Source organism: Mauremys reevesii, linkage group 13 (genome assembly GCF_016161935.1).
Source record: "Mauremys reevesii isolate NIE-2019 linkage group 13, ASM1616193v1, whole genome shotgun sequence".
NCBI classification, from domain to species: domain Eukaryota; kingdom Metazoa; phylum Chordata; order Testudines; family Geoemydidae; genus Mauremys; species Mauremys reevesii.
The window spans coordinates 41,688,272-41,701,284 of NC_052635.1; the positions used below are offsets into that span (position 1 = coordinate 41,688,272).

The following is a 13,013-nucleotide window of genomic DNA, read 5'->3' on the forward strand; positions in this document are numbered from 1 at the left end:
GGGCTGGAGGACACAGCCGGGAGCAGGGAAGAGCTGAGATGGACGCAATGGGTCAGGGAGTGCCAGGAAGCTCCTCTGCTGTCCACACCCAGGCGGTTAATGTCAGCCCAGGGTACGGCTCCGTGTTTCACCTACTGCAACCACAACTACAACAGCAGGCAGGTGTGGGGAGGTTCCTTATCCCTGCCCCATTTCCAGCCACTGACTCCAACTGCACCCTGAAGCCGCCAGCACACAGCTCGGCTAGGAGATGGGAGCAGCGGAGCTGAAGAGCAGGAAGAGAGTCCAACACCTTTAGTTTCCGCCTGTCTTTCTTCAGAGACACTCTCATCTGCTGCGGCTGCCGGTCCCATGGGCAGCTCATGGTCACGTTGAAGCTCTCTGTGTTCTGCTGCAGGTCCACAACCATCTGCGGGTCTAACTTCCTATTGCACAAAGGAAACAGGTCTCCATCCGGTACTGTGGGGGAGCCCGGGGTGGCACATCCTGAGCAGATGAGCAAACACCAGCTGGGTCGGGCACCTCAGCACATCAGGAAGGTGTGTGTGTCGGGGGGAGGTGGGAATCAGGGTTACGGATGGACTGGGGGAGGGGATAAATGAGCAGATAGATTTGGGAGGGGAAAGGACAACAGGGGCAGTTTAAGGAGGCAGCACCGCAGGGGCACACCGCACTCACCGCTTCACAAAGACATTCCCAATGCAGCCCGTCAGGTTGCTAAAAGCGCCGGCCTCTGGCAAACCACCCAGTTGAAACAGCATCTGCTCCTCCTGGCGCCTGTGCCGCTTGTAGCGATCGGCCCCTTGCTTGGGCCCTTGGAGCTGGTCATCTATGTAAAGCCGAACCCTGCAATGAGAGCACGGCTAGTGATTCACTCGGCCCCGGCGCCCCCCGCAGGCAGCGACGAGGCAGTGCCTACTGCCAGCGGCGACAGTGCTGCTACGAGGGATGACCAGAACATACCCCGTGGCATCGTTGTAGATGGCCACATAGTGGCTGGCATCGTCCGCATAGGCATGTTTCGTGGTGAGTTCGGTTTTCAGCACTGTCACGGCTACTCGGCCATTCTTCAGAGACACCTGGCAATTCCCTTCCTACAAAGGAAAAATAACCCCTCGCACAAGAGCTGGACATGGCCGACTGACGACAAGGAATCAACGGCCATCTGCCCTCCTGGCGTGACTTCCCGCCCAGGACACCCAGCCAGGCACAGAGGTACCAGGGTGAGGTCACAGCAAGGGGGATCCTCCAACCAGTCAGGAAGACGTGCCCCAGGTGGAATGGGAAGTGAGGGCCCCTCGTGTCTGGGGGGAATCTATCTCCAGGAGAAGTGCCAGAATCCAGCTATCTGTGCTAAGGGGTTGGAGAGGATTTCGTGGCTCCCAAAGACGCACGGGGAAGGGGCAAAAGAGGATTTACCAACATTGCTTTTCTAAACAGAGACCCTTCCCCGCCCCCTGCCCTTTCACTGTTCACTCACCACCAGAGCTAACTCCTCCCTTTCTCTGAGAGAGGGACAGAAACCTCCTGCCGTACACCCAGGAAATACAGCTCATTCTGAACTCCCTGCTTCAGCTGTTACGACAAGCCAAAGACCTTGAGCTCATGCAAGTGCTCACCTGCTCCCTGCTGGGATTCCTGTTACAGTCGCACCTCTCTGGGGAGGCAGCGATTGGGGATGAGGGTTGGGCTTTTGGGTGAGCAGGAGGCAGAAGCCTTTGTTGTCATGAGAGCGTCCCCCTCCCCTCAGCCTGTGCTCAATGAACCCTACTTCCAAGAGCCAGCCGAACCACAGCCTCAAACAGAAGCTGCTCGGGGCTCAAAAACGTGCGGCCCCCTTCGAGGTGAAGTGGGGGCCCCGCTGGGATGGGGGGACAGCAGAAGTGCCCTGCAGTCCTACCGCTGTGGTGTGGGAGTACAGCAGGCCATGGCTCTGGCTAGTTCGGAAGCTGAAGCCTGTGTAGAAGTCCTGCAACGAGGGCACGTTCTTCAGAGACAGCGTCAGGTAGCCGTGGCCGTGGAATTTAACGGAGCGGGCCACCTGCAGGAGGCAGAGAAGGAGAACACAATCGCAAGGCGTTTCTCCAGTACAAGTGAGCAAGGCAGCCACAGCCAGTCGATCCGTGCCTCAGTTTCCCAATCAGTAAAATGGGGATAACAGCACTGCCCTACCCCACAAGGGTGTTGTGAGGATAAATACAGTAAAGGCTGTGCAGTGCTCAGGCCTGGTCAACACTTTAAACATTAATTTGACTTCGCTACGCTAGTCAGGGGTGCGAAGAAACTCCTCACTGTCACTGACGTAGTTATGCCGGCCTAACCCTCAGCACAGACACAGCTTTGTCGACAACAGAACCCTCCGTTGCATAGCAACCATCACTCTTGGAGGTGGTGTTCCTACACTGATGGAAAAATCCCTTCTGTCGGTACAGGCTGCGTCCACACTACAGGGCTGTGCTGGCATAGCTACATGCCTGTGGCTACGCCGGTACAGTCTCAGACACTGTAGTAGTGGGGGCCAGGTAAGTAACACAGATACGGGGATGTGTACACATCACACATGGTGGTGTGTGTTTCCTAATCGTTTACTCAGCACCGGCACTTGCTGCAAAGAGCCGCTCTGACTCGCCTCTGGGTTGGGTCTCTGCTGGCGTACTTGTTTTACGGCAGCTTAAGCGAGAGGAGAATCGGGCCTGTCACACCGCGAGGCAGACGGCACTGAGATCACGCGCCCGACTCCGCAGTGTTTCCTTTGGCTCCTTTCTACAGCTACAGCCTGTACCGCCTCCTGGAGATACCGGGTCAGAGGGTCAGGCAGCACCCATTGAGGCAGACTGCCTCGCACCTGACCCCTACGGGCAATGGAGAGAATTACCCAGAACGGTACCAGGACAGAAGCGCCCCACTTACCAGGAGGTCCGAGGTGCACCCGTAGCTCACTCCGACCGTATTCATGCGCTTTAGGTCAACGTATTTGCCAAGCGCCTTCAGGCCCTTCATGCAGCCCCGGATGGAACCTCCCTTGGGGAAGATGGCCTTCAAGCTGAAAGGGGAGAAGTGGCTGTTAACAGGCCTGTGTCATGCAGGAGGTCAGACTAATGGCTCCTTCCGGCCCTGATATCTGTGACCAAACAGACCTGGGTCCAAGGGGAAAGGTTTTACTCTGGGGCCGGGCAGATGTATGGGGCCCGGAGCACGTGTCAGCTCCAAGTAGGGTGACCAGATGTCCATGGGTGACCTCGTGCAAAGGGCAACAGCGAAGTTAAGTCACTGGAAATAAACAGGATGCAATTAAGAGCCCAACCAGCTTCCTCTCTGCAGGGAGCCCTGATCCTGTCCCTTACCAGGACAGAGACTTCTGCCTCATTTACAGGAGGAGAATATAAATCTCTGAGCTGGCTCCATGGCTTGGACAGGGCGGGCAGTCACCTAGGCGCAGTGGCTAGCACACCGATGGCTGTGGGGCTGAGCTGTGATCTGTGTCTGGAGAGGGAGTGGGGGAGGTTTCGGTACCCATCCCATGACTCCTTCACGGAAGGATGCTGAAGCAATCAGGAGAAAGACCTTTTCCTCCCTTCAGAGAGCAACCCTGCCCCCTTCAATGACTCTCCCCCGGGCAGGCTAGGACGGTCACCTCTTGGGCAGCAGGGGCACGGGCACGCCCCCCAGGTAGTAGGAAACGGCATTCTCCAGGGAGTTCTCGTGCTCCACCATGAAGATGGTCTGTCGCTCCAGCCGCACTAAAATGCGCTGCTTGGAAGTCATGGTGAGGAGGAAAATCTGGATCTGGAGTCGAAGAGAAAATGGTAAATAAACTCCTGCACCCTCGGGGTGAGGGTTTATCCCCAGTGGAGCAGCACATAACAATGAGAGTCAGCCCCACAGCGCCAGGACAGCGTCCCAGAGCCTGCAGGACTTGGTCTGTCCTGCTCTGAGCATCTATGTACCAGGAGCCCCGTCCCCACTATGGGAGAACCAGTGCCCATTAAGTGCCACGCTTATGCTTTGGGTTTCCATAGCGATGTGCTGGCCAGCAAGGGGGGGGAGTGGGGGAATGAGTCCCTCAGAGAGAGACAGCCCCAGGAGGGTGCTGAGAGTCTCCGGCAAGCAGAGCTCCCAGATGCCTGCTAAGGGGATGGATTATCACAGTCAGCCTGTGCTGCATTACTCAGCTGCTTTGCACTGCTGCAACCTTTCCTGCAACAAGGCTGCACCGAGACAGATAGTGCCTTGGCTTCCCCTAGCCTGAGCTTGGGATGGTGTCCCCGTGTTTACCCCTTCTGGAGCCTGTGATTACATCCCTCGTCCTCACACAAGGACACTGGACGAGCAGCCCACGCAAGCCCTTGGCCAGCGCTGTGCCATCAGCGAATGCCTTGGGAGAAATGCAAGTGGCAGGCTCTCCTGTGAGTGGACACCGTGGATCTGAGCAGGTCCCCTCCAAATGGCCAGGTGTGGTACCAGCTGGATTGGGCCAGGCACCTCCTGCTGCTGCCAGGCCCCCCACTTCTAGATCCCAAGCAGAGATCGCTCGTCCAGGAGCCCAAGGAAACACCGACTCTGGGGTGGAGCGTCTCCTGCCCTGCATTACCGCTTTGTTCGTGGTGCTGCTGACGGTGAGAGACGTGGGGTCACTGCTGGGTGGTGCCATCTCAAGGACTTGCCTGAAGTCATAGTAAAGCACCAGCTTTCCATCCTGAACAGCCAGACACAGGAACTGGCCCTGTGGGGAGGGTAAGACAAGCCCAACTCAGCCTCCTGGTGTACTGAGGTGACAGTCCCCCCCTCGCACGGGATTGCAGTGTTTGGGACCAGAGCACCATCATCACTCAGTGCTGAGAGGAAAAGAACGATCCCGGGCCCCATCCTGAGCCTGGCCTCCCTTTCAGCACCTGGGATTTGTGGGAGAAAATAACCATAGCCACAATCTGCACCAAAAACCCCGCATTTGGGGGTGTGGGGAGTTGGGCAGGTAACTATGCAACGGCAGCAGAATCTCAGGGACTTTGTCGTCACACAGCAACCCTTGTCCCCGCACAGAATGGAAAGGCAGGCAGGGCTGGCAACACCCACCCCCCCATAGCAAAGCCAGCCCCGCCTCTGGCTAGGAGGAAACACGGTCTGGCTCTTCAGAGAGGGAGTCTGTCCGTTCAGTGCGCAGACGGGCGGCAGGGCTCAACGCTCCCCGTGCAGGGCTCCTAGAGGTTCTCTGCTCCTAAAGGCAGCGTTTTTTTATTACTGAAATGAAAACATCCCCTTTGCCAGCTGGCTGCGCTGGGTCTGGAACCTCCGGTGGCTTTTGAAGCACACTGCAAACATACGGCGCCTCAAAAGCCCTTTGCCTTGCTCCGAATCCCCTGAAAACCCTCGTCCTCCTGCAGTGCTTTTGCACCTTCGCGTGCTGAGCGCTTGTCCTAGGACGTCACCTCTGCCAGAGCTGCGAACTCCTCCAAGCAAGGGCTCCGTCTTTTTAGCACCATCTCTGGGCTCCTACGGCCTGTGGACCACAGTGTGAATCGGCTCAGGCCTTAGACAGAATGATGAGATTCAGATGCCCCTGTTCCACCGACTCACTAGTGCATGCGAACCCCCCCCCGAGATGAACAAAGGACAAATTCAGGAGGGGGACCTGCCTGATGCTCCAAGAAGAAGAGAATCCCGTTGTATGAGACCACACGAATTTCCTGTTCAAAGCGCTTGGTCGAGCCGATCTGGCTCTCAAATTTGATTTCTGCATAGCCGGTACCATCAAAGTAGGAGCCATCTGTCAGCCAGGGATCTCCCGTGGATTTGGACCTGAGCAAGGCGAGAGAAAGAAAAAGGGTTACAGACTTTTAAGGGTGGGGAAGAGTGTTCAACAAAAATCTGCGACAGTCAAATGCAGTCGAAGGTTTAACTCAAGTCACCCCTTCCCTGGTGACTATGTTGGTGCCCTTCTAAGCTCTGGAGGGACAGGAGACGTCCCCATCATGCTGCAGGCAGCGTACTGAATTCTCGTACCTTGCACAGGGTTTGTCAGCAGCCGTGTCCAGGTGGAAGGTGTGCTGGAAGTCGTATAGACTCACCACCTTCTCGTTCAGCGTATCCATCTCGATGCAGCCCCGGTAGCTGGGGTAGCGCAGTGTCACTGGAGGCTGAAGAAGAACGTCACTGTCTACGGCTATACTTTTTTAGGGTTAGTTTAATCTAGCAGGGCAGATCCTGCCTTCCTGAGCGTGCAGCTCTCACTTTAACGTAGGGGAAATAAACAGCCAGCGGGCAAAGAAAGCAAATGCCTCCGAACAATGCTAGGTATTACATGGAATGAGCTTATAACAAATGCCGAGATTCACCAGCGAGCTCAACAACCCCTTATCTCTAATGTTATCCAGCAAAGATGGAAACACCTGGGACGTGTTAAGGATGAAGCCAGAGCACCTGCCAGGGCAGATGTGCTACTGGGCAGCTGGAGGAACATGTACAAGGGGCTGACCCAAAGAATCCCCCCCCCCCCCCACCCATGCAACAGTATTTAGAGAAGGAAATCTTATGGGACTTCACAACAGAGGACGGGCACAGAACAGCTCAGGACAGAATGGTACAGCAGGGCCATCTCTTTGCACTAAGTGCTGCCTGATGGATCCAGAACAGCTTGTTCATTTATTTGATAGCATGAGCGCAGCCCCGTGCAGTTTGTGCTGCTGACAAGGGGTGGGGAGGGCGCCAGAGCTGTATCTGACCCAGGCATACCCAAAGAAACAAGCTGCACCCCAGGTCTGTGCAGCCAGGGAGCAAGGGAAAGGCTCTTTGTGGTATCGCAAAGCCTGGTCCAAGGGAGACACGAATGTTCCCACAGGTGTAAATGGAGTCAACTGAGGATCTGTCCCAAAGAATCCAGGACCCCAGTCTCTGCCCACTCCGCTGCATTAACCCATCTCACCGTGAAGCCGGCGGGGTAGCCTCCCACATAGAAGACCACGCTGTGTGGCTCGAGGTTGAGCAGCCCCTGCTCTCCTTTGGCTACGCTGTCTCCTTTCGTCTCGTGCAAGGTTTGCTTCTCCACGATCACAGACATGTGTCCATACTGCAGGATCCTGCCCCCCCAGATCACACAGTCAGTACAAGGGGAGGAGAGAGCCAGGCAGTCGGGGAATCCCTCTCCACCCCCAAACCTCCCCCTCAGCTCTATCCGACTGCATGAGACTGCAGTGCACTTAAACTGGAGCATCTCAGAGGAGTCAGCAAATCACAGCAGCTTCACTGAGCTTTAAAGACTGTAGCCACGAGGTGAAATGCTCATCTGTGGGGAGGCAGGCTCCAGCCGTGGAGCCAGGCACAAGAGTTGCCTCTTTGCCCAGGAAGGACTTTCTCTGCTCTCCCTTCCCCAGCCCCTGCAGGATCTGATTAGAGCCAAGCACTCCCTTGGGCACTGCAGGGGTGGGAGAATATTTTGGTTCTTTCGGGTGAGATTTTTATCCTGAAGTCCGGGCCACCTTCCAAAGACCCATGGCCCTGCTAAGGACGTGTATGTAATAGCGCCACCTGCAGGCTTGCGCTGGACTGGGACCCTGTCCTCTGATTAAATCCTGACTCCACATTACGTGCTACATGCCAACGTTTCTTGTGTGTCAATTGGATGCAGGGTCATTCTTCCCTTCCCGCACACTGTTAATCAGCTGCTGCATTTCGCCCTGGAGGTGGCTGCGTTTTGGTGATGGGAGCCCTGCGGTATCCTTTACTCATCTCACCAGGGAGAGGAGAAGTTGAAGTAATGTGTGATTGTAAGGGTGAAAGATGCTGTGACCTAAGAACCTCTTAATGCCCGCTGGCAAAGGGGCACAGAGAGGATGGAGAGAGGTTACAGGTATCTGCCAAGTCTAGCTCATACAGTCTAGTTCACCAAAGAGGGCCATGGGAGATCTCTAATAAAAGCTTATATAATACTGATCCTCGTATCTGCTGCGAGAGAAATGTGTGGATGATACTTAAGGAGTTGTGTATATGTACTGTGACAGGCGGTCACCAACCAGAGGTGAAAAACTGGTGTTCCATCAGACCAGAGATGTTTATCCATCTATTTGTTGAAATGTAAACTAAATATTGCCTCATTCTCAATCCCCAGCCTGAGCTAAATGCAGATGAAAGACAGAGAGAATTAACAGGAAGAGAAGAACAGCACGGGGAAAAGACCCTTATCTGGGGGTGCCCTTCCAAGGTTTACTGGATTGTAACTGGGGGACAAGGAGGACACCCTCTATCCTGCACCTAGGAAGTAAACAGACAGCGCATTTACATTTACTAAAATGAGACCACACCCAGCCTTGGTTGGAAACGCAGCACAAGGCTTTGGGTGAGATGAAGACTGCTTTAGACAGGAGGTTAACATGTTAAGTTAAATTTAGTCTCTAAAAAGCACGTGTTGATTTTGTTTGATATGTAACACTTCTGTTTCCATTATCCTTCCTCACGGGAATATCTGACTCTCTGTTCTGTGTTAATAAACGTATTCTTGTTTTCACTACAAATGTATCTCAGTGCTGAGGGGCTGTACACAGGGCTGTTCCCGAGTTGAATCATACAAGCTGGTGTGTACGCTGTTCAGTGGAGAAGGGACTGGACTACAGGGGAACACTTCAAAGGGGCTCAGGGACTGGGGTGCACCTACTGTTAACCTTGCAGGCAAAGTAAAGGCTGGCATAGCTAGAAGATTGTTTGGGTGGCCAACAGACAGGAGTGTCAGGGGGTTGGCACCCAGTTAAGCACTAGGAAGTGTCCCTCGTCCTGGAGCCCAGGATGGGGGAGAGGGTAACAAGGTGATTCACTCTGAGAACTGTCACCAATGCAAATGTAAATTACTTTATCTTGTCCTCTCGCTTCCACTATGCAAAGTCTCCCTCTGCTGCTTTAGTTTCTTCTCTAGCTCAGCTGGCTACGTGAGTGGCTTGTGTGGATTTTGTACCTGTTGATGCTGACTGCGGCAAACTGCTCTCCGATCTCTTCGTCAACTGTTAAATAGGTCGGTTCTTCGTCCCCAAGTTTATAGATCCACTGCACCTTGCGGTCTTTGAGCACGATGCCCATGTAGTCTCCAGTGGCCTGAATGCACAGAGCAAACAATCCAAAGGGTTTGCAGCGAACCCGTCCGAAAAGGGAAAATCATTGAGGGGGTTTAAAGTGATGCTCTCAAGGCAAGACAGCACTCAGGATTTTTATGGCTGAGTGCACAGTCTTCCAGGGGATTATTGGAGGCCTAGCTCCAACCAACGGACACAACAACATACAAACCAGATACGCTCACCCCTCAAAAAACAAACACTCCAGTGCACGCAGAGCCCAGCACCTGCGCGTCAGAGGGATGCGCCATTGCAAGGGCGAGGATCAAAGCAACGTGGTATTCACGTCGCAATGGGAATGTGCGTGGGCTGGAGACTCACAGTTACCTTCACACACAGCCCAGTGGCTCTCCTGTAAATGAGCAGCATCTAGCCCTGGGGGTGGCATGGCCCATGCGATTGCTGTCTCCTACCACACTCTCCCAGGGCCTCTGTGAGGGGACGACAGCAGCCCCTGTGCTCTACTCAGAGGAGGGTTTTGTCCCCTCTCCTCTCGGTTTGAATTCAATAACGTTTGGCAGTAACAGTGGACACCCTGCTCCCATTATGTGTGCTTGAAACCTTTACAAGCAGTAGGGAGAAGCTGAGTGAATGGAGACAGCTGGCTTAGATATTCACTGGCTGAATGCAGCATATTAAACCTTCCTGATACGAGACTTTCCCACCCTCTTCAGAGCTCTGCACTGACATCCATCTCACACTTGTTCCCCTTCTGGATCACCCAGCCCAAGCTCTGCCTGCTGCACGGTTCCCTCTCCTGCTCCTGTGCTTGGATGGGCGGCTCTTACGTCTTTATTGCCCAGGTACAATACGAACTGGCCCGCGTCGGCCCCATCCTGACGCCGCTGCCTGGGTTTGGGCTCCGGGTTCTGGATGTAGAACTTGAGGGAGGTGTAGGCCGACAAATCCTGCAGGTCGCTGGGAGTCCGGACCTGGATGCCCGAGGTGCCGTTGAACTTCACTGGTACCTTCACCTAGAGGTGGAGAAATCAAAGTCAAGCTGACGGAAGCAGCCCAGGCAGCCTGACTCCTCATTTATGGTGACAGCATTTGCTACCAGCCCTGGCAGAGTCGCATTTAGGGTGTGTCTGCGCTGCAATGAAAAACCTGCGGCACCGAGTCTCAGAGCCCAGGTTAGCTGACTTGGGCTTGCGGGCCTCAGGGTGCGGGGCTAAAAATTTCAGTGGAGATCTCAGGTTCAGGAGAGAGCCTGAGCTCTGAGACCCTTCCTCCTTGCGGGGTCTCAGACGCTGGGCTCCAGCCTGAGCCCAAACATCTACACTGCGATTTTACAGCTCCCGCAGCCCAAGCCCTGTGAGCCTGGGCCAGCCGCGGGTCTCTTCTTGTAGACCGACCCTTAGGCACAGAGGGTAGGTGATTATTTGGTTCACTTGCAGAACAGATCAAGGGAAAAAAATTCACTTTGAGTCGACCTGAAACTAAAAATTGTTGAATTTTTGGGTGAACCAAAAAGTTGAAAAAAAAAAACCCTGCATTTAGATTAGAACCAAACTTTTTAAAAAAAAATCTCAAATGATTTTCAAATAAAATTGATGCAAACGTCAGATAAAAAACGTGAAAACGTGATGGGGGGAATTGTTTTTTGTTTGTTTCTCTTTGGCCAAGAACTGGGTCAGCGAATTTGACACGAGTTTACAAAACGTTTCAGTCGACCTGAATCTGCATTGTTTGGCCAAAAAAAAAACCCCCCAAAAAACCAAACCCCCCTCTCCCACCTTTTGCCTGAAATCTTTTGCCCAACTGTACTTAGAAAGCCGAGATTTAACCGTGACAAAGTACTTTTATGGAGGCTTTGAAGGCCGTGTGGAGCCTGCTGCAGATTTGGCCGGGCCAGGGGAGAGCACCAAGTGTACGATGAAGACTCTGGCTTCTCTACTCCCTCAAATGGATTCCCCCCAATATCTGGACTTCAGAGCAATCCCTGCTCACCCCCCATTTCCACAGCCTTGAAAATCAGGTTTTAAAACTGCCCTACATGATGCAAAATGTAGCCATGTTGGCCAGTCAAAAGGGGAATAACGTTTCCGCATGCATTGCCTTCATACAAAACCAGTCAACCTGCTTTGGCCAATCAACATTAAAACCAAACTCAGGGGCTCCCATGAAGCCTTGCGGAGAGCAGCCTAGGGGAGGTTTGTTCGGTGCCTGCCTGCCTGCCTCGGGGGTTCACCTTCGGACCCGTCGCACAGCAGCACTCTCACATATACAGCCCTCTCCCCCACACCCTACCTTGCTAGCAGCATTTCTGGCCTGCGTGATCAGCTGGCGGATTCGCAGGATGTTCTCAGACACAGTGGAGTTCTTATTCCTCCTGTTCTCCAGGCCACTCAGCTTCTCCAGCAGCAGCGGAATGGTGCTTTCCAGGTTCGACACTGGAGGGTGTGATTTGGGGAGGCAAAGGGGAACAGGGGATAATGATCAGCGGGGTGGAAAGGGATCCTACAGTCAGCTATCGGGGGCGCAAGCCAAGGAAATGGACACAGCGCAGCTGTCACAGGGAGCGAAGCAGTGGCTGATGTGCACACCTCTCTTGCAAGACTTGCTGGCAGCATTAGCAAAAGTGACTTTTAAAAATACAGCCATAAAGTGCATCCAAGGCCATTGTAAGAACATCCACGGCCCGCCCCAGTGGATGACCTGGACTTTGCAAAGAGAGAGACAGACAGAGGGGGACACACAACAGCCTCCCTTTAAACTTGTCAGCAGGGAACAAGAGACAGAGCAGCACTTAGACACCACAGTGAAGTGCTTCATGACGACAGTGGCGTCCTTGGCTTTTATCCCCAGCACACTTTCCACGGCTAACCCCCATCGTTCCATACCAGACTTCTTGGCGTCTTGAACTGCCTGCTTTAACTCTTCATTTTTAAGGCCTCCATACTGGTCTTTCCACTCATCCAGGTTCTTCTTCATGTAGCTCAATGTATCTTCCACCCTGGCAACCGTGTCGTTGGCTGCTGCAGCGGCAGCCTTGGCATTCTGAATAACCGCCGTGGTGTTATCTTTGAGAGGAAAGGAGACAAGTCTCTTAAACTCAGCAAAGAGCAGGAGGGAGGGCAGGGCTCCTAGCTTATGGCTGGAGTCAGCACTACGCTTCTGCATCAGCTTAGCAGTGATGGGACCTGACATTATGCAATAACAGACGTACATGAGTTGGTGGTTGGTGGCTCATACACACACTCAGCTCCTCAATTTCAAAAGCATTACAAGCTCACCAATGAAAAAGAGCCTCTGCCAAGATTCCCCCCGCCCCACCTCCGACCCAGGAGGTAGAGGCAGTTTATACCTTCAGCCCAGAAAATGAAGTAAAATTTAACCACTTTATAGGGTCAGGTAAACCCCCCCAAGGTCACTGGATGGGCAAACCACTGGGTACCTACCACGACCATAGACTGCCCTGTGTGTTAGACGGGACTACAGCTTAGCTTTTCTCTTGCTATGTGCAGAGCTCTTGTCTAGACGAAACTGCCTACAGACAAACCTTGGTCCATGTCCAGCATGTTCTGTACAGATCGCAGCTGGTTCAGGAGCTGCTCCTTCTTCTCTCGGAGATCGGTCAGTTTGTCCTTGGCTGCCTGCAGCGTCCCTTTAATAACTGGAATTAGACGTATGCAACACGTGAGGTGTTTGTACATCTATCGCTCTTCCAAAGCACGTCACACACCATCACTTCCACCCAAACCACCCCCCACACACAGTGCTTTCTATCTTTCCCACGCAGAAGAATTTCCCTGGAACACTTCTTTCCATTGCTGGCCCCTCTCTTACCCCCATCGAGTTTCCTCTGCTCCCTCTTCACGGCTTGCTCCAGGGCACTGCTGTTCTTCTTCAGCTCTTTAGATAAGGCACCAAGATCTCCCGACACAACACTCTACAAACACACAGGACACCTCCTCACTA

At 53.7% G+C, this 13,013-nt stretch overlaps 1 protein-coding gene and 1 long non-coding RNA gene across 4 annotated transcripts in view; one reads left to right on the forward strand and one right to left on the reverse strand.

Annotated features, from left to right (window-relative positions):
- Positions 1-13,013, reverse strand: part of LAMA5 (laminin subunit alpha 5) — a 163,579-nt gene that overhangs the window by 8,339 nt on the left and 142,227 nt on the right. For all 3 annotated transcript variants that reach the window (XM_039498142.1, XM_039498141.1, XM_039498140.1), the window contains 16 exons: positions 12,882-12,984; positions 12,595-12,708; positions 11,936-12,115; positions 11,343-11,485; positions 9,881-10,066; positions 8,939-9,075; positions 6,920-7,073; positions 6,001-6,134; positions 5,634-5,796; positions 4,592-4,723; positions 3,635-3,786; positions 2,911-3,043; positions 1,901-2,041; positions 964-1,094; positions 679-846; positions 293-425 (listed from right to left, as the gene is read on the reverse strand). In XM_039498142.1, the coding sequence (XP_039354076.1) occupies positions 293-425; positions 679-846; positions 964-1,094; positions 1,901-2,041; positions 2,911-3,043; positions 3,635-3,786; positions 4,592-4,723; positions 5,634-5,796; positions 6,001-6,134; positions 6,920-7,073; positions 8,939-9,075; positions 9,881-10,066; positions 11,343-11,485; positions 11,936-12,115; positions 12,595-12,708; positions 12,882-12,984 (2,304 nt within the window). The remainder of the gene's footprint in view (positions 1-292; positions 426-678; positions 847-963; positions 1,095-1,900; positions 2,042-2,910; positions 3,044-3,634; positions 3,787-4,591; positions 4,724-5,633; positions 5,797-6,000; positions 6,135-6,919; positions 7,074-8,938; positions 9,076-9,880; positions 10,067-11,342; positions 11,486-11,935; positions 12,116-12,594; positions 12,709-12,881; positions 12,985-13,013) is intronic.
- LOC120380407 lies at positions 2,409-8,497 on the forward strand. The gene is made up of 2 exons (XR_005587756.1): positions 2,409-2,522; positions 8,102-8,497. It is a non-coding gene; the product is annotated as an uncharacterized LOC120380407 (long non-coding RNA).